This window comes from Micromesistius poutassou (assembly GCF_964030765.1).
Source record: "Micromesistius poutassou genome assembly, contig: SUPER_1_unloc_1, whole genome shotgun sequence".
Classification (NCBI taxonomy): domain Eukaryota; kingdom Metazoa; phylum Chordata; class Actinopteri; order Gadiformes; family Gadidae; genus Micromesistius; species Micromesistius poutassou.
Window position 1 is genome coordinate 1,231,538 of NW_028180643.1, and position 20,354 is coordinate 1,251,891.

At 43.5% G+C, this 20,354-nt stretch overlaps 2 protein-coding genes across 2 annotated transcripts in view; both read left to right on the plus strand.

Annotated features, from left to right (window-relative positions):
• Window positions 1-2,521: 2,521 nt before the first annotated feature.
• The window catches only part of LOC311338051 (NLR family CARD domain-containing protein 3-like), a gene marked incomplete at its 3' end in the record, with an annotated part of 77,208 nt that continues 59,375 nt past the window's right edge, over window positions 2,522-20,354 (plus strand). The window contains exons 1-7 of the mRNA XM_084488965.1: window positions 2,522-2,614; window positions 2,696-2,812; window positions 2,844-2,948; window positions 3,710-3,800; window positions 4,626-4,685; window positions 4,854-5,076; window positions 7,087-7,185. Of these exons, the coding sequence (XP_084345091.1) occupies window positions 2,532-2,614; window positions 2,696-2,812; window positions 2,844-2,948; window positions 3,710-3,800; window positions 4,626-4,685; window positions 4,854-5,076; window positions 7,087-7,185 (778 nt within the window). The 5' untranslated portion in view covers window positions 2,522-2,531. The remainder of the gene's footprint in view (window positions 2,615-2,695; window positions 2,813-2,843; window positions 2,949-3,709; window positions 3,801-4,625; window positions 4,686-4,853; window positions 5,077-7,086; window positions 7,186-20,354) is intronic.
• LOC311338033 (uncharacterized protein) lies at window positions 16,852-19,063 on the plus strand (the record flags this gene model as incomplete). The annotated part of the gene is made up of 10 exons (XM_084488951.1): window positions 16,852-17,083; window positions 17,193-17,286; window positions 17,381-17,448; window positions 17,577-17,825; window positions 17,941-18,000; window positions 18,121-18,267; window positions 18,376-18,441; window positions 18,594-18,671; window positions 18,809-18,884; window positions 18,993-19,063. Exons 1-10 carry the CDS (start codon window positions 16,898-16,900, stop codon window positions 19,061-19,063), a joined length of 1,095 nt encoding a protein of 364 aa, XP_084345077.1. The 5' UTR covers window positions 16,852-16,897.

The window sequence follows — 20,354 nt, forward strand, 5'->3', positions numbered from 1 at the left end:
GAAGAGGTATTTGCGGTCAAAACTATCGGATGACCCTCTTCGTCATTAAACGACGAGGAGGGTACGAGGGAAATTGTTGTGAGTGCATTTAATTTTTCTTTGTGGTGGTTTCCAACATATTCCTCCTGAATCTGCATAGCGTGAGACTTTGTGGTGATTGGATGTTCTGTGTTGGGCGGAGCGCAGCAGGCAGCACAGACGGTGACAGGTTCACCTGCACTCGACACTCATGTGTGCGCAGTTTGATTGACATCAAACACACCCCTGTGATGACAGCCTTCCCAGCCTTCTTCACAGCCTTTGGCTTCAGTCCAGATTTTAGAAAGGTATCTGTCATACAGTGGTTTGGCTTTTTAAAACTAGAGCCAATCAGAATGCAGGACATCCTCTCAATATGTTGGAGGAGGGACAAGAGTTAGAATGCTGTGCAGTCCCACCTCGAGCGGGACACCTGACACCTGTACAGTACTGTCATGGAACAGCAGCCAATAGGAGGCTATTCTGACAGGAATGTCAACTGGGAGGAGAACTGGTCCAACTGGTTGGTTCACAGCATAATTTCCTCATAATGAGTCTGACAGTTTGGTGTGGCTCACTTCCATGATTCATCGTAAATATTCATTGCTAATAAATAATTTAGCATATTCTTTATCCAAAGAGACATACAGTGAATTCAGATACAGGTTATTAAGGAACAGGTAGGGGTTAGACAGTACAGAGACAAGTCATTAAGGAGCAGGTAGGGGTTAGACAGTACAGAGACAGGTCATTAAGGAGCAGGTAGGGGTTAGACAGTACAGAGACAGGTCATTAAGGAGCAGGTAGGGGTTAGACAGTACAGAGACAGGTCATTAAGGAGCAGGTAGGGGTTAGACAGTACAGAGACAAGTCATTAAGGAGCAGGTAGGAGTTAGACAGTACAGAGACAGGTCATTAAGGAGCAGGTAGGGGTTAGACAGTACAGAGACAAGTCATTAAGGAGCAGGTAGGGGTTAGACAGTACAGAGACAGGTCATTAAGGAGCAGGTAGGGGTTAGACAGTACAGAGACAGGTCATTAAGGAGCAGGTAGGGGTTAGACAGTACAGAGACAAGTCATTAAGGAGCAGGTAGGAGTTAGACAGTACAGAGACAGGTCATTAAGGAGCAGGTAGGGGTTAGACAGTACAGAGACAGGTCATTAAGGAGCAGGTAGGGGTTAGACAGTACAGAGACAGGTCATTGAGGAGCAGGTAGGGGTTAGACAGTACAGAGACAGGTCATTAAAGAGCTGGTAGGGGTTAGACAGTACAGAGACTGGTCATTAAGGAGCAGGTAGGGGTTAGACAGTACAGAGACAGGCCATTAAGGAGCAGTCCTTCGGAGCAGACGTAAAATCGAGGTCCTGACTCACTGAGGTCATAAAAGATCCCAGGGCACTTATCACAAAGAGTAGGGGATCCCCCGGTGTCCTGGCTAAAAACTGCCCAACCAGGCTCATTCAATCTGGCCCCCTAATCATCCCCCTGTATAATTGGTTCATTCATTAATTCCCTCACTCTCCACCTCAAGCTGGTGTGTGGTGAGCGTTCTGGCGCAGATTGGCTGCCGTGCATCACCCAAGTGGGTGCTACACATTGGTGGTGGTTAGTGAGGTCCCCCCTGTGAAGCGCATTGGGTCCTAGAAAGGCGCTATACAAGACTGATAATTCATTAATTCAGGTAGGGGTTAGACAGTACAGAGACAGGCCATTAAGGAGCAGGTAGGGGTTAGACAGTACAGCGACAGGTCATTAAGGAGCAGGTAGGGGTTAGGGGGATTTCTGCTCTATAGGATACAACAGGTAAGACTGTGGAGATTGGGGATTGAACCCAGAACATTTCAGCTTAGATTCAAGCGGGTACATTCTTCAATAATTATTAAATTTGTCTTCTGATTTAGGATTTGTCTGAAATCCAAAGTGTCCTTGGGGAACTTTAAAGGTACTTGGGATATAATGTACAGTTGTTATATTTGTGATGTTATGATTATTATTTTCATTAGTCAGGAAGCCGGCCATCTTGGTTAGTGAGGGTGTTTAAACGTCATCTTGTCCTGGGTCTTGTTCTCTGTGGGCCCGCATCACAGATCTGGTTGTGATGTCATGCGACATGAGGAAGTCCATATTTGGTGGTCCTGCCTTCAGAGCGGTTTAACCAGCACAGGGAACAGTAGGTATGATATCCGCATGGTGAGCTTGATCTTGATCTGACACATTTTAACCCCTTAGAGTCCTCCTGTGTGGAATGATAAATAGTTATTAAATAGTCATTAAAAATGTCTCTGCAGCGTCTCCACATCTTTCACTGATTGAGAATAAAAGGGTCTGAATCGGTATGAATCTGCGTCTAGGAAAGACCAGCAGGCCGCTTGTCCAAAGTAAACAGAGACAACTCTCCCTGTGACCGGCAATAGGCAGCTTATATAAACACAGTAAATAAGTAAATAAATAAACTCTGAATGGCCGTAGGAACAATGTGTAGTTGTGTTTGTGTCCAGGTCTCCAGTCTGCTATGGATGAGGAGAGAGAGGAGGGGGGTTCTACCTCTAAGACCACTCTGTCTGGGGAACATGGCTGCCAGAGCAAAGCTAATAGGTAAGAAGAGGATCTCACTGTCTTTGACATCATGACTCCATCATTAGTCTGAGTCACAGCTGTGTGTGTGTTGTGTTGAAGCCCAGAGCAGCAGGAGAGAGCAGACTCCCCTGGACCCAGCTGTGTCTCCATGAAGAGTGACCACTCTATGGATATTCCTGTTGGGTTTAAAGATGGAAATCAGTCTATTGGGAAGAGGTGAGGGTTTATCAGAGATTATAAAATACAGAATCCATCAAATGTCCATAAATCCTGGTTCTTGTTTTTCTCGAAGAGTCCAGCAACAGAGAGCAGACTCCCCTGGGCCCAGCTGTATCTCCTTGAAGAGTGACCGGTCAGAGGCATTGATGAGGATTTCTTCAGGGGTGAAGGATCGGGCGCGTCGAAGGCTAGAGAGCTTCAATAGGTGGAGAAAATCTGTTGCATAATGTGGTTGACATGCTGTGAATGAGAGCAGGCTGTTTTAGTGATGTGGTTGACATGGTGGTAATGAGAGGAGAGATAAGGCTGTTTTAGTGATGTGGTTGACATGGTGTGAATGAGAGTAGGGATAAGGCTGTTTTAGTGACGTGGTTGACATGGTGGTAATGAGAGGAGGGATAAGGCTGTCTTAGTGATGTGGTTGACATGGTGATAATGAGAGAAGGGATAAGGCTGTTTTAGTGATGTGGTTGACATGGTGGTAATGAGAGGAGGGATAAGGCTGTTTTAGTGATGTGGTTGACATGCTGTGAATAAGAGGAGGGATAATGATTTTTTAGTGATGTGGTTGACATGATGTGAATGAAAGGAGGGATAAGGGTGTTTTAGTGATGTGGTTGACATGGTGTGAATTAGAGGAGGGATAAGGGTGTTTTAGTGATGTGGTTGACATGGTGTGATCCTGGTTCTTGTTTTTCTAGAAGAGTCCAGCAGGAGAGAGCAGACTCCCCTGGACCCAGCTGTGTCTCCATGAAGAGTGACCACTCTATGGATATTCCTGTTGGGTTTAAAGATGGAAATCAGTCTATTGGGAAGAGGTGAGGGTTTATCAGAGATTATAAAATACAGAATCCATCAAATGTCCATAAATCCTGGTTCTTGTTTTTCTCGAAGAGTCCAGCAACAGAGAGCAGACTCCCCTGGGCCCAGCTGTATCTCCTTGAAGAGTGACCGGTCAGAGGCATTGATGAGGATTTCTTCAGGGGTGAAGGATCGGGCGCGTCGAAGGCTAGAGAGCTTCAATAGGTGGAGAAAATCTGTTCCATAATGTGGTTGACATGCTGTGAATGAGAGCAGGCTGTTTTAGTGATGTGGTTGACATGGTGGTAATGAGAGGAGAGATAAGGCTGTTTTAGTGATGTGGTTGACATGGTGTGAATGAGAGTAGGGATAAGGCTGTTTTAGTGACGTGGTTTACATGGTGGTAATGAGAGGAGGGATAAGGCTGTTTTAGTGATGTGGTTGACATGGTGATAATGAGAGAAGGGATAAGGCTGTTTTAGTGATGTGGTTGACATGGTGGTAATGAGAAGAGGGATAAGGCTGTTTTAGTGATGTGGTTGACATGCTGTGTATAAGAGGAGGGATAATGATTTTTTAGTGATGTGGTTGACATGATGTGAATGAAAGGAGGGATAAGGGTGTTTTAGTGATGTGGTTGACATGGTGTGAATTAGAGGAGGGATAAGGGTGTTTTAGTGATGTGGTTGACATGGTGTGATCCCGGTTCTTGTTTTTCTAGAAGAGTCCAGCAGGAGAGAGCAGACTACCCTGGACCCAGCTGTGTATCCATGAAGAAGGACGACTCTGTGGATATACCTTTTACGTTTAATGATGGAAATCATTATATTGGGAAGAGGTGAAGATTCATCAGAGATTATAGAAAACAGTTCAGATAAAAACAGACCAGTTGGTTGTTATCAGACTACTGATACTGATGTTTACAAGTTAGGAAAAATAAAATAGATCCAAAGTGTGTGTGTGTGTGTGTGTGTGTGTGTGTGTGTGTGTTCTCCACAGACAACACCAGGAGAGGTCAAAGGATACTAGTGCTCAGTCTGTACAGCAGCATCAAACAGCTGATCAGGGTGTGTAATTTGACTTTAGCTCTACATGAACATTAGAAAGCATCTCTTGTGGTGCTAATAGTCTCCAGGCTTCCCTCTTTAGACCAGCGGGACTTGAATCCAGGACAGATGCTTCTGATGTCCCCAGTTAGTTCAGAGTAAAGTTCTCCTTGATGTTTGTTTTGTTCCAGAGGGCTGAGGAGAACGCACACGCTTTTCTAGACAAGGAGCTGAAGAAGCTCTGGAGGGATCTCTTCACAGATTACCCAAAATGCTCAGGGAGTCAGAGGGAGGAGGAGGTGGATGGTAAGAAGGAGAAGCAGAGGAGGCGCGCCATAGAGGGAGTGGTAGACATCACAAAGCTCTGCCTGATGGATATGAACCAGGAGGAACTGGCTGACACACTGTGGGGCGGTAAGAGACTCTTATTTTGAAGACAGGAGACAATTATTTTGAAGTGCAGAAGACTTATCTTGAAAACAGAATGAAAATGCATTTTCAGAGTAGTATGAGACTCTTATTTGTTCTGTTCAGACTAAATTACATAATCTAATTTAGATTTTCTAGTGTTTAGAGATTTCTTCATTTATAATTGCTCAATGTGTGTCAAGTCCTGCTCTTGTTCAACATCCAAAGGACACAGGGACAACTCAATTTCCGACTCAAGTCACTTTTATTCTTTTGGCTTTGTCAGTTGATTGGTCCATTCAGTAGATTTGCCAGTTAATTAGGTTGTAAACCTTTAAAGACAGAACAAAAGTTGCCATTTAATTAAACATTTTAAATTGAATTTAACACAAAATCATACATATTAAGCAGCATTTCAACACCATGAAAGTAAATAAACATTTTCACCGACCATTGGCGTCTTTGGACTGAACCTATGCGTGAACTTGGAGCATGTCTTCTCTCTGAAGTTTGTTCTCCTGAATGACTGAGAACCCTTGAATGGTATATAACACGAGCGGAGCGTCTCTAAGCTTTACATCTACGATACGCCGCCCAATGCCTTCTGATAGTGGAGTCCGAGTTAAATAGGCAGGTAGGGGTGGGCGTGTTCTGTGGCTTTAAAAGCCCGCCCCCTGACCATGGCAAATGTTGCAGCCCTACCGCATGTGTTCGGTGCTGCCCTCTTGTGACTATGGCCGTGTCCCAATTCAGGGGTTGCATCCTTCGAAGGATGCGTCCTTCGAAGGATGCAGCCTTCGTAGACCGCGAAGGCTGCATCGAAGGCCGAACGAGCGTTGTGGAATGGGACGGTCTAGCCTACGGAGCATTTCCGGATTGCGCAACCAGCCGTTAACGTCCTCTACCTTGCGTGACCACGCGCCGCTCCTGTCTCCTAGCAACCCTGACAGCTGCGGTTCAAACCGGACAGTGGAGGAGATATATGGAGCCAGAAATTATCATTTTATTGGTTATGTTTTATCTTTTATTGGAGGAGTGGGAGAAGATTCACCGCCGGAGCCGGCGGGTGAAGAGGAAGAGAGGACGTTGGCTTAACGTTAATTAGTTTAACGTTATATGTCTAGCGTTAATGTAATTGAACTTTGACAATAAAGTTACATATTTAAAATGGTCCCAACCTTACTTTTATATTAAAAAATGTTTTACGTAGTTTTGTCATTAAATATGTATTCGCTGCAGCTGCTGCTTCCGCTCTCTCCGCGCCATTTCTGAAAAAATATCCAACGCGCAATGAATGTTGGGATACGTTGGGCCGTGAAGGATGCATCCGATGCGTCCTTCAAATCCGGGAAACGAAGGCTGCATATCTCGGCCGCATTCGAAGGACCCTTCGAAATGGGACAGCACTTGACGCGCCGCTGTGACGTATGCGGTCTTCAAATGCGTCCTTCGAAGGATGCAACCCCTGAATTGGGACACGGCCTATGTGAGAATATTACCTCTTAACTATTAAATGTGCTCGGTGCTGCTCCCTGTGGCTATGTGAGAATATTACCTCTTAAATATTAAATGTGCTCGGTGCTGCTCCCTGTGGCTATGGGAGGATATTATGGCTGAAATATGTCACAATTTGTAGGGTTATTGTGGGGCATACAGTTAAATGGTTTGATCCAGACATGTAGAGTTAGTGGAAGGCCATGAGGTTAAAGAATGTTAAACAATAAATTGCAAATCAACAGCAGAATAACTCTGGAAGAGATGCAGCACTATCTTGTTATATCGGCATATCAAGTCACTTTCCACTGATTCACCATCATTATTATTATCATTAGACCAATCATATTGCTGTGGGAATAACAAAAAAAAAGTATCCATTCCTTGTCAGGACCAGCTTCTCGAACTACAAGTATTGAAGTCACTAAATATCATGAAGTTGATCATTTTTCAGGAAATATTATTATGCTTCAACTGATGTCACCATCCACTATCTGATATATTCTGTTCATTCTCATTTAGGTTCTGCTGCTGTCGAGTGCCAACACAAAATCAAGTCTCATTTGAAGAAGAAGTTCAAGTGTGTGTTTGAGGGAATCCCTAAAGCAGGACAGCCAACTGGTCTGAATGACTTCTACACAGAGCTCTTCATCACAGAGAGAGTCATTGGAGAGGTCAACAAGGAACATGAGGTCAGACTGATTGAAAGAGCTTCCAGGAAACCGGCCAAGGAGGTAACAGCAATCAAATGTGAAGACATCTTTAAACCCTTACCTGGACAAGATCAACCAATAAGAACAATAATGACAACTGGAGTGGCCGGCATTGGTAAAACCGTCTTAACACACAAGTTCACTCTGGACTGGGCTGAAGACAAAGCCAACCACGACATACACTTCACATTTCTCTTAACTTTCAGAGAGCTCAATTTGCTGAAAGGGAAAGAGTTTAGCTTGGTGGAACTTCTTCATAATTTCTTTATTGAGACCAAAGAAGCAGGAATCTGCAGATATGAACGGTTCAAAGTTGTCATCATCTTGGATGGTCTGGATGAGTGTCGACTTCCTCTGGACTTCCAGAACAACCAGACCTGGACTGATGTCAAAGAGCCGACCTCTGTGGACGTGCTGCTGACAAACCTCATCAGGGGCGACCTGCTTCCCTCTGCTCGCATCTGGATAACCACACGCCCTGCGGCAGCCAATCGGATCCCGGCTGAGTGTGTTGACATGGTAACAGAGGTGAGAGGGTTCAATGACCCACAGAAGGAGGAGTACTTCAGGAGGAGATTCAGAGAGGAGACGCTGGCCAGCACAATCATATCCCACGTCAAGAAATCAAGAAGCCTCTACATCATGTGTCACATCCCAGTCTTCTGTTGGATTACTGCTACAGTTCTGGAGGACAAAAAATCCCAGATAGAAGAGATGCCCAAGACCGTGACTCAGATGTACAGCCACTTCCTGAGGATTCAGTCGATACAGGGGGACAGGAAGTATTATGGGAGAGCTGAAACAGATACAGACTGGAATCCAGAGAGCAGCGAGATCATTGTTTCTCTGGGAAAACTGGCTTTTAACCAGCTGGAGAAAGGCAACCTGATCTTCTATGAGGCAGACCTGGCAGAGTGTGACATCAATATCAGAGCAGCCTCAGTGTACTCAGGAGTGTTAACCCAGATCTTTAAAGAGGAGTGTGGGCTGTACCAGGACAAGGTGTTCTGCTTTGTTCATCTGAGCATCCAGGAGTTTCTGGCTGCCCTTTATGTCTTTCAGTCCTTCATCAACAATGGTGTCAATCTGCTCTCAGAAGAACCACCCACCTCTGGGGAAGATAAACTCCTCCTCCTCTACCAGAGTGGTGTGGACAAGACCTTACAGAGTAAGAACGGACACCTGGACTTGTTCCTCCGCTTCCTCCTGGGCCTCTCTCTGGAGACCAATCAGATTGTCCTACGAGGTCTGCTGGGAAAGACAGGAAGTAGATCCCTGACCAATAAGGGAACAGTGTCTTACATTAAGAAGAAGATAAAGGGAAATCTCTCTCCAGAGAGAAGCATCAACTTGTTCCACTGTCTGAATGAGCTGAACGACCGTTCTCTAGTGAAGGAGATTGAACAGTACCTGACACCAGGAAATGTCCCCCAAAAAACGCTCTCTCCTGCTCAACTGTCAGCTCTGGCCTTCATCCTACTGACATCAGAAAAGGAGCTGGACGTATTTGACCTGAAGAAATACTCTGCTTCAGAGGAGGGTCTTCTCAGGCTGCTGCCAGTGGTCAAAGCCTCCAAAACATCTCTGTAGGTACATTAATAACATTTACAGGTTTACAATACACACAACAGAATATACATTAAACTGGAATATAAGGTCAAAATAATATGCAAAAGATCTCTGTAGGTTCACAACATGTATTACTATTCTACCCACAACAGAATAAACATACAACAGAATATAAAAGTTAAAATAATGTACTAAACATCTCTGTATTGGTACTATTAACGTATAATGAATTACAGTACACATAAGAGCATATTCAGAATACTAAAATATAGAAGTAGTAGTCATTTAAACATTAAAACATTTTCAAATAGAACAAAACAACTATTTAACATTTTACATAAAATATATATTTAAACATCATTTTAACATTTAAACATCTAATGATTTAGTGAACATTATTTCAACTAATAACATTCCTTCATTATGGAATAATTTAAAGATTTCTGTTATTTTAATAATGATTTTAAGTACCTAACGTGTTAAATGTGTGTGAAGGCTGAATGGCTGTCTTCTGTCAAAGAGATGCTGTGATGCTCTGGCCTCAGTTCTCAGCTCCAACTCCTCTAGTCTGAGAGAGCTGGACTTGAGTAACAATGATCTGCAGGATTCAGGAGTGAAGCTGCTCTCTGCTGGACTAGGGCATCCACAATGTACACTGGAAACTCTCAGGTCAGTTTTACTCAATGTTCAAATAGTTACACCACAAAATTCAACATCAGAAGACGCTTAACAGATTCACATCCATAAAATTTTGCATGTAGAGTACACACTAAATAGCAAGCGCAATATTGGTCGAAATAATCACAATTTGATTATTTCCCCAAATCGTTCAGCCCTAACATAGCATAAACATAGACTGGCTTCATGATAATCAGTATTTGGTGAAGTTTCAATGAAACAAAGACATGTCATTACACCCTGGTTTCATACACCCCTCCTAAAATTCACCAACATCCTGAGAAAGGATGTTTTCTCAGGCTTACAAAAAGTCTATCGCTGACACAACCTGGCAGAAATGAAAGATGGACCTAGTCCACCTTTTCAACTTGAAAGTTACCTTACATACAAGGTTCAGGAAAGAAAGAGGTAGATCAAAATCTCTGTATTTCCCTTAGTTTAATGTGATGCCTTGTACGTCACACAACATTTAGACCAAAATACTTAGTCCAGACATTTTTAATTGGTAGAATTTACCACTTTATTACCATTTATTTATTATTTATTACCATCAATTTATTACCATATTACAAACAAATTGGTCTGTAACCTTGCACATCTAATTATAATAATAGCTATGTCAATATTTCATGAACACAAAAAGAGGTGCATTTTCTGTTTATGTCAAGTTGTCGTGACAGAGACATCCTCTGGTAATTCCATCCTGGTTAATGTAAATTTGTCATTATAAAGACATCCCAAACAAATGTAATGTCAACTTGTCATGACCTAGACAACTTCTGGTAATGTCACTTTGATCCAAACAACGGTCCAAACAATTATCAAACACTACTAAACATATATTTAATAGTTTTACATTTTACACCCAATATTGAATAAACAATTCCTTCATTATTTAAAAAGTAAAAGATGCAAGTTATTTTAATCATTTAAATGTTTTAATGTGTGTAAAGGCTGAATGGCTGTCATCTGTCAGAGAGATGCTGTGAAGCTCTGGCCTCAGTTCTCAGCTCCAACTCCTCTAGTCTGAGAGAGCTGGACCTGAGTACCAATGATCTGCAGGATTCAGGAGTGAAGCTGCTCTCTACTGGATTGGGGAGTCCACGCTGTGCACTGGAAACTCTCAGGTCAGTTATCAGCCTCTTCTCAAAACAGGTTATTCTAGCTTCCAGTAAGTGCTGCTCATGTCTGATGCATTTCTGTTGCTATTTTCCCTGCTAACACAACACTCCCTGGTTCTACAAATGTTAGAACCTGTGAAGAAATGGTCATACAATACGATACGATACAACTTTATTGTCAGCTTACACTGAAATTAGTTTTGCCTCCATGGCGTCTCCGTTCAAGATACACAATGAGACATACAATACAGTACTAGTCACAAGAACAGAGAGTAAAGAACAAAAAAAAAAAAACTCTAGAAATATCTATACCAGCGTTTTTCAAAGTGTGAGGCGCGCCTCCCCTGGGGGGTGCCAGAGAGTTTCAGGGGAGGCGCGGCGAGAGAAAAAAAAAAGAAAAAAAAACTGTAAACATCTGGCGAGTGGCAAAATGGATAGATTTTTTATATCTCAAGTGAAAGTGAGAGAGGGCACAGAGTCTGGGGCGAACAGAAAACGGAGGAAGTATGACCCTGATTATTTAAAGTTTGGTTTTTCATTCCGCTTTTCTTATTTATTTTTACTTACACGATTTTTAAATGTAACTCCGCCAGCCCGTAATCGCGCCCCCGTAATGCTGCCAGTCCGACATGTTCCCATTCCTACAGTCCTGTGCGCGTATGCAAATTAGCCATGTGCGCCAAACAGAAGAAGGGCCCTATCTTGCGCCCGGCGCAATTGACTTTCTACACCGACGCGTGTGTCGTTGCTTGCACCTGTTATGATATTTTGGTCCAGGAAAGGCCGCCGGGACAGGATCGCTTTTAACTCACTTTATTTGGTTAAGGTTATTGGTCTATTGTCTATCGTCTATGAAACAAAAGGAGAGGGATCGTATATAACACGCGCGGAGCGTCTCTAAGCTTTACATCTAATCGATACGCCGCCCAAGAGATTCTGACCTAAAATGGTGGAGTCCGAGTTAAATAAGAAGGTAGAGGTGGGCGTGTTCTGTGGCTTTAAAAGCCCGCCCCCTTTCATCTTTGTATGATCAGCTGCTGCCTGGTTGTGCAGCAGTCTTAAGGCTTATGTTATGTTTACTCAGTATTGTGGCTATGGGAGAATATTATGGCTGAAATATGTTACACACCCGGCGCAAAGCTGATTTTCCCCCGAAGCAACCAGGCACCACTACACTTGCATGTTAAATATTATGATGTCAAAGATTATTCATACGTGTGAAACTGCATAGAAATAGCGTGTGGATTGTGGAAACATTTTTTTTCCCTGCATGAATGAACATAAATGAAGTATAGTAGGCTATGCCATGCGTTAAAATAATAATAACAATTAAAAATGTGCTTTTTTAAAAGTGTGCTTCTTTAAAAGTGTGCTTCTTTAAAAATGTGCTTCTTTAAAAGTGTGCTTCTTTAAAAATGTGCTTCTTTAAAAGTGTGCTTCTTTAAAAGTGTGCTTCTTTAAAACTACAATTCTTTAAAGCTGTGCTTCATTAAAACTGCACGCAGTGATGAACGGGACCTCGTACCGGCTTGCGGCCGCGTCACGTGCCGTCGTAACATGTGCACACTTGTCAGCGCACATGTTACAACGGCACGTGACGCGGCCGCAAGCCGGTGCGAGGTCCCGTTCATCACTGCCCGCCGTTTTAATTTTAATGTTTCGCGAACTTATGTAATTTTAATTTTTTGTGAAGATAAATTTCCTAGGAGGAGTTTGTTGAAATGTGAAAGGTGAAAAAGTGACAAAATTCCATTGAAAACGGGTAAATTTGACGGCACGCCACGGATACGCCCTTCAACGTACAGTCACAAATAACACAGCGTTGGTTGAGCACCATTTTTTGACTGTACTGACCAATTGTGAAGCAGATCCGATAAATTCCCTAGGAGGAGTTTGTTCAAATACAAGGTGAAAAAAGCGAAAATAAGCCACCAAATTCTAAACGGCCAGTCACAAATAACACAGCGTTGGTTGAGCACCATTTTTTGACTGTACTGACTAATTGTGAAGCAGATTCGATATATTCCCTAGGAGGAGTTTGTTGAAATACAAGGCGCAAAAGTGAACTTTGCCGCCCAAAGTGAAAAATACAAATGCAATTAGCCGACTTCCGGTGGGTTTTGGGGCATGGGCTTTTCTGTAGGTATTGCCACGTTATACATGCCTACCGATTTTCATACATATTGGTGAAACGTGGCGCAGGGGCTGCTTTTTAAAGTTCCTGTAGGGGCCGCTACAAACATGACAAATACGAATTTTGGTATGTGAGCTACAGGCACCAGTTTACACGTGTCCTGTGAATTTCATATTCATAACTATTATGGTCTTCGCAGAGTGATTTTGAGTCTCTGGCTGCGCACAGTGATGAACGGGACCTCGCACCGGCTTGCGGCCGCGTCACGTGCCGTTGTAACATGTGCGCTGACAAGTGTGCACATGTTACGACGGCACGTGACGCGGCCGCAAGCCGGTACGAGGTCCCGTTCATCACTGCGTGCAGTTTTAATGAAGCACAGCTTTAAAGAATTGTAGTTTTAAAGAAGCACACTTTTAAAGAAGCACACTTTTAAAGAAGCACATTTTTAAAGAAGCACACTTTTAAAGAAGCACATTTTTAAAGAAGCACACTTTTAAAGAAGCACACTTTTAAAAAAGCACATTTTTAAAAATTTTCGCGAATTGATGTAATTCCAGTTTTGCCTCAGTCCCTAACAAGATGTCGGAGTACGAGGTCCCGTTCATCACTGCGCGCAGTTTTAATGAAGCACAGCTTTAAAGAATTGCAGTTTTAAAGAAGCACACTTTTAAAGAAGCACACTTTTAAAGAAGCGCATTTTTAAAAATTTTCGCGAATTGATGTAATTCCAGTTTTGCCTCAGTCCCTAACAAGATGTCGGAGCACTGTGCAGCTGTGTATTGTGTGTATGTATTGTGTATCAGTGGCGTTACTAGGCTGTTTGAAAACAATTCAACTTTCCGACGGTCCTTGAACGTCCCCCGTTTACCGCACGACAACAGAGCAACAGGTGAGGCGACGATTCACCATGACGTCACACTATGTTCTTCGTTTTTTGACTATGTGTCTATGTTTACAGCCGGCTGGTTGGCTTCAGGTCAGTGGTAGCCACTCGCGTTCTGCCACCCGAAAGTGTCGGTACGGCTATTGTTTACTAAATCAACTTTCCGACGGTCTTTGAACGCCCCCCGTTCACCGCACGACAGCAACAAGCAACACGTGAGTCAGTACACTTCACTACAGCTGTCGGACTCAGTGTGACAACCGGACTTGCTTGTGTGTGTGTTTCACAAGTTATATTTATATTATATATAATATATAATATATATATATATATATATTGTGGCAACCCCGCGCTGTCTGGCGTGGACGAACAGCGCCAGCACCCCGAGCGGCTCCGTCCCCGCGGAGATAGGCTACGTGCCATGGAGGGCTCATCCAGCAAACCAGGGCAATCGGGGACATTGGGATCACCTGGGGGAGCAAGACGGCAGAGGGGTTTTAAGGACCGGGCACGTTGGAGACGAGGAGTAAGTCGAGTGGAAGACAGTCGGGGTAAGGCACCGATATCCACATAGCGCACTGACGCTGGAACTTTTCTCCCACAGCGCTGAGCGGGGGGAAGCCGGGAGCGAGAGCCACGCCACCCTCCCGGACGGACCCGATTCGGAGACGCTTTCCCTTGTTGTTTGGCCCGCTGGGGAATAACCTGTGTTGCTTTATGATTCTCCTTTTTTTGTGAGTTGCATGAAATAAAAACGGTTGCACTGCAACCCTGTTTGTGCGTGTGATTTGAGAACCCCCCCGCCGACTATCGGAGTTGCCAGAATATATATATTATGTAGGCTATGTGTGTATTTATATATAGCCTAATCATATGTTAATTGTTTCTTCAACATATTAAAATAGCTGATTTTACTCGCCCTGTTTCTGCTTCTCTATCATATTTATAGTGTGTGATTTGCTAAACAGCTATCATAGACATTCTAAAGAGTAGACGTCGCATTGGCTCATATATGTATACTGACTAGATATCATAGATAGACGTCGATGGGACAGAAGACCGACATTCATTCATTCAGGTGGGTGGTTAGGCCGCCCCAAGATGGAGGTGGCATTGACGTATTATGTTCCACTGACGCTAGAGTTTAGTTTAGTTTAGTATTTTTTATTATTATTGTGTCATGCATCAGCATGCCCAGCCCACAAGGGCTAACAAGACACCATTATAAAACAGACAGACCAAAAACCAAAATTAGATGCTAAACAATACTAAGATTAACGATATAAACCATCCTGACTACAAATGCGGCCACCGTCTCAGAGCGGAAGTACTACGAGTCGCGGAGCAGCATACACAAGATGGTGGGGCAGCGCGAAAACAAGAGCTTGTTGACAGTTTTGTGATTGGCTTATTTGAATCCCTGTGTCGTGATTTGCTGATGTTGTGCTGCGATTGGCTGTTGTGATTCAAATGTGTGTGACGCCAGGTAGGCTATAAAAGGATTGTCCGAACGGCAGTTGTCGCCTTCTTTGAGACTCAGAGCTTCGGAGCTGTGTTTTATTGCAAGGTTTAGAGCGATTGTGCGAAATATTTCTACACAGAGATATTTCAATCGAGAGAGTGTGCTTGATAGTTTAATACCTTTTCAGGTATACTATCACTACTATTAGTACTACTAGTAGTATTCTATCTATCTATTCTATCTATCTATTCTATCCATCTATTCTATCTATCTATCTATTCTCTATCTATCTATCCGTCGATCTATCTATCGATTTACTTGGACGCTTGATCCTCCTTGGAACGACGGTGAGTTTATTTCTCATACTTCATTTATCATTCCATTTAAACGTGTGGTAGTAAAGATGCAAGTATGTTTCATTACAGGTTTCGTTCGCTTTTTCTAATCTTATTGTTTATATGTCTTTAGATGCCTCGCGGCAAGTCGTACCGTCTCTCTCAGGCGGCCAAGAGGAGAGAGGCAGCCCTACGTCCCGTCGACGTGGAACTGTCGTTTGACCGTCCCGAGTTTGTTGCACGTAAGTAGGGAGTTGGGTTTTTTCCATTGTCATCAAGTTCTATGTGCACAGTGAAGCTTTTGAAATTGTAAATGAGGTCAATATTTGTGTAATCTAGATGAGTAATATTATTACTAATATAGTATTTACTATATTTAAGCAATAGATCACGCCAGGCTGTGGTATACGGTCATTATACCACAGTTATGGGGCGTTGTCCATCCCGCCGCGCAGCGGAGGGACGACGACCCCCTTCACTCTGGTGATTTTGCTACCTAGTGGTTCTGCGCATGCGCATGACGACACTATTGATCCGCGGTGTAGTATTGGTGTAAAATATACATACTGTACCCCTTAACTCTCCAATAAAGACGTTATAATACAGTATCAGAGTCTATAGAATCATGCTACCCTATCAAAAAGTGATACCTTATGTGTTTGGTAGCGTATTTAATCTGTTGACCGACTGCCTCTATCAAGCGATGCTCCCACTACAGAAACATGTTATTTTACACCACTACTCACTCCATGTACACTGTAAGAATACTGGGAGCATATTTTGATACTGTATTATAACGTCTTTATTGGAGATTTCAGGGGTACAGTATGTGTATTTTACACCCAATACTCAATACTACCGAGCAGTTCACTCACCGTGTGCCTATTGCTTTACAACATTTCCAGCCTATCCAGCAATCAACATGGTTTTAGGCTTCAGTGAACTATTCTATTGCTTTTATATATAAATAAACAACAGTTCAAGTTAGGCGCGGAGTGATACTGAACTCTGTAAACCGAACGGGCGTCATAGCTGTGTGTATATGCTCAATATACAACAGTTGGGAACCAATCAGATTGCTTGATTTAAGCCACCCGTTTTATAAATACTAATATACTTCTTTCTGTGAATAGGCCGTGGTACAGGGACACGCCGCCGTGTGACCCAGTACCCGGTGTCTGTGTCAGGCAAGACACACAAGCTCTTCGTTCCTGCGCATTCGGCTGATAAGAAGGTAATTGATTGTTTAAGAATGTGTTAATAATTTTTAACTAATTTTTTAATTTTTTTTTTTTTTTTTTTTTTAATTGAAAAACATGATTTCTAAATAGGTTTTTCTATCTTTCAGTTTGTTCTTATCATAGGGGATTCCCATCTGCGCCCCTTTGCCGATGGAACGGTCGGGATTTCCAAGGGAAGGCTTTCCTTTGGGATCATGACGACCCCTGGGGCCAGCGCGTCTCATCTTAGGACGGAGCTGGTCCACGCTACGCTACCCCGGACACCTGATGCAGTCTGCATCCTGGCCCCCGGTAACAACCTGACCACCAGCACTACTCATGAATTGGCTGGTCAAGAGTTTGGGAAGCTCTTGATTAGTGCAAGTCAGCGTTGGCAGAATGTAAGTAATTTAGTTGATTGTGTGTATTTTGTTCAGTTCTTAAAATGCGTTAATGACGTGTTGCAGTACAGCGTACATGTGTTTAAATGGAATGTCATTGTCTTTCAAGGTTTTTGTCGTGGATTTCGTTCCACGCCTGAGTGTCGCTCCAGAGCTGCAGGAGCACATGAGCCGGGAGTTTCGTTCTGTGGCCAAGTCCATGGGTATGTTTCAAACAGATGTTTATGTTACATGCTTACTTTATTTGTCGATATATGTAAGTATATGAATGATTTATATATATTTATCATTTCTTAGGTATGGCGTACTACTCGACGTTCGAACACTTCCCCTTCAGCGACCTGAATCTCTGGGTCAGGGATAGTGTAAGTAGCATATACTGTGTGCAAAGAAGGTTGATTGATGATTTACACTCATTTGTAGTTGAATTGATAGTATTATTTATTGAAAGTTGATGTTATTGTTAGTGAGTGTATTATTCTATCCTTTTCAGGTTCACTTGAGCGACGAGGCTGGCATGGGCATTTTTGCCGAGTTGCTGTGGCATGCTGCCTACACGCAACTGGACGTGCCAGAGCCGGCGCCAGCACCAAAGGCGCCGGATGTTCCCGTGCCTGTGCCAGCACCGGCACAGGCGCGACCAGCATCGCCGGGTCCAATCACCCCTCCAAGGGTGATTGTGAGGGATTCTCCCTCTTCTCCCCCCTGCGATGTCTGGATGGAAGTGGTGAACGGCAAGAAGGTAATATTGGCATACAGTACTTCCCACTCATATTTGCAAAATAGTTGATGGTTGAAATTCAAAAATGTTCACCATGCATTCATTTTAATCAAATAATTGTTATTTGTCATTGCAGAGGATCCAATCTGCGGATCAGCTCTTCAGGCCCTCAAAGAGACGTGTGGTTCGGCATCAGGTTTGTAGTATATATTGTAACGTTAATTGTTAACATATGTATATCGATTGTATATCTGTGCACATTGATTTACTCAATAGCAATTGTGACTAATATTCTGTTTCTGTGTTTATTTCACAGGAGGACGGACGTGCCATCGTGCTGAAGGATTGTTTCATCCCACTCAATCCTGTCCACTTCAGCACCGCCATGTTGGCTGCGATGGACGCCGTGGTTCCAGCTCATCTTTCGAGCCCTGACTGCCCAGCCGTTCCACAACACACAAAGGTAAGTTGAAAATGTGACGTTTTGATTGAGGTCTTTTAAAACTGTATTGTCTCCCTTAAAACACTCCTTTTATATGTTCTAAAAGTGTGTTTGATTTTCTTTAATCAGACACGGTGTGTGGTGGAGCGACGTCCGAAACGTGTGGCCTGCAAGAGGAGACCTGCATTGTGCCAGGTTTGTCTTTATTTCATTAATGTAATCACTGAATTGCGCAGTACAAATGGTAGGCACCGATAATGCAATAGTTTCTTTGCTTTACTTGTTTAGTACTTTGGCAAGTATTGAAAACAATTAATAAAATACATGGTTTTGTTTCGTGTAAACAGGTCAAGGCGGCACCCAGCGTTGGGGTGTCTCCCAGGCTGACACGTGGCATCGTTGTGGACGTGGTTGCAGAGGAGGAGGTTAGTACGCTTTATCCTTAATCAGTTTAATTCTATGTGCATGTACATAGTGTGTAATACACATAGCAAATTATTGCTATGACTAGCAAGTTCTCTCAAATGCAATAATGACACTTTTGTTCATGTATTTTCTTTAGGGGGATTCGACTGCTAGTGCTGTGGCTGCGGCCGTGTGGGAGGAGCCATCACCTACCACTGCTGCGGAGGAGGTTGGTACACTATATTCTAAATCAGATCAAACAAATTGTTCCAAATTATTGTATATGATTAGCAAGTTCTCTCAAATGCGATAATGACACTTTTGTTAATGTATTTTTTTAGGGGGACGCGACTCCGAGTGCTGTGACGGTGCCGGAGGGGGAGGAGGTCAGCAGAAGATTCATCCAAAGTAAGGTTGACGCTAACCCTCCCTCTTGCAGGTGTGACGAGCGAAAGCCACAGGCTGTTGTGTCTGGTAGTGTAGTTAGAGGTGGTGGTATTGGGAAAGTGTCGGCGACAACGACTGACGTGTCAATTGCGTGCAGTGTTGTCGCCGCACTTAAACATGTCATTGCCCCTGTTTGTACATGGGGTGCGCGAGATGTCGATAGTGTTTGTTTAGAAGGTGAGAAGTTGGCTAGTTCTGTAGGTACATCAAGTAGGGATAGTGGCTTTGATAGTGATCTGTGCGAGTTCTTGAAACAGCACAGTGTTTTTGGCAGAAAGTGGAAAGTAGCCATTGGTCCATCAGTCTACAGAGGTTTCGGCTCAGACGACTCTGTGTTCTTCGAAAAGCTACAGGAACCTTTGTTGACTGATGGATTGTGTCTCTTGAACCTGCACGGTGCGGTGAGTGTTGTCATTGAGCACAATGGTTACTTTGTTGTAGTTGATTGTAGTAGTTGTGATGTATCTGGTTTTCCATGTGGTATTGGTAGGTCTGTAGCGGTTTTTAACACGTGCCTGGCCGACCTGATGTTGCATATTCAAAGTCTTAAGAAGTCTTTGGGTGCAGAGTGGTATGCCATTAGCAGCCTGTCTGTGGGGGTAGATTCAGACATTGACAGTGCGACATTGCTCGTAGATGTTGATGTCTCAACCGTAGTTGAGGGTGGCAGTTCACCGAGTAAATCGAGTTCTGTCAGGGGATCTTTCCATCAGGGAGATTGTCGGTTTCGCCACGCTGGCGTTCAGTGTATGGCTATCAGTTTGGTAGCCATAGCAAAACACTCCATTGATGGCGTGTTTTCGTGGCAGACAGACAATCTCGACAAGGTGGTTTTTTTGGGGGATCAACTTTACAATCGGTTGAGGGACAGCAATGTCACCAGCGATGATTCGCCACTGCTTAGTGTTCCTGATTTGCCCCTACACTCTGTTATCGATGGACACGCTTTCGACTTTGAATATGGGGAACATGTTTGTGGCCATGTTGATGTGGTGACAGGTGAGCTGATTGATTGTGGTTTTGTCATCAGTCTCAGATCTGGTTTGTTAAAGATGTTGGTAAAGTATCAGACGTGTTTTCTTACATTAGGTGGTAGTACATGTGCAGTCATAAGTCAAGGTGGACGTTTTGCTATTGTAGATTCGCATGCGCGCAGTGCAGATGGGATGGTGGACGGGGAAGGGAAGAGTGTTGTACTGTATTTCACGTGCTTAGATGATGTTTTTGAGCACATCTGCAAGTTAGCGACAGGATTA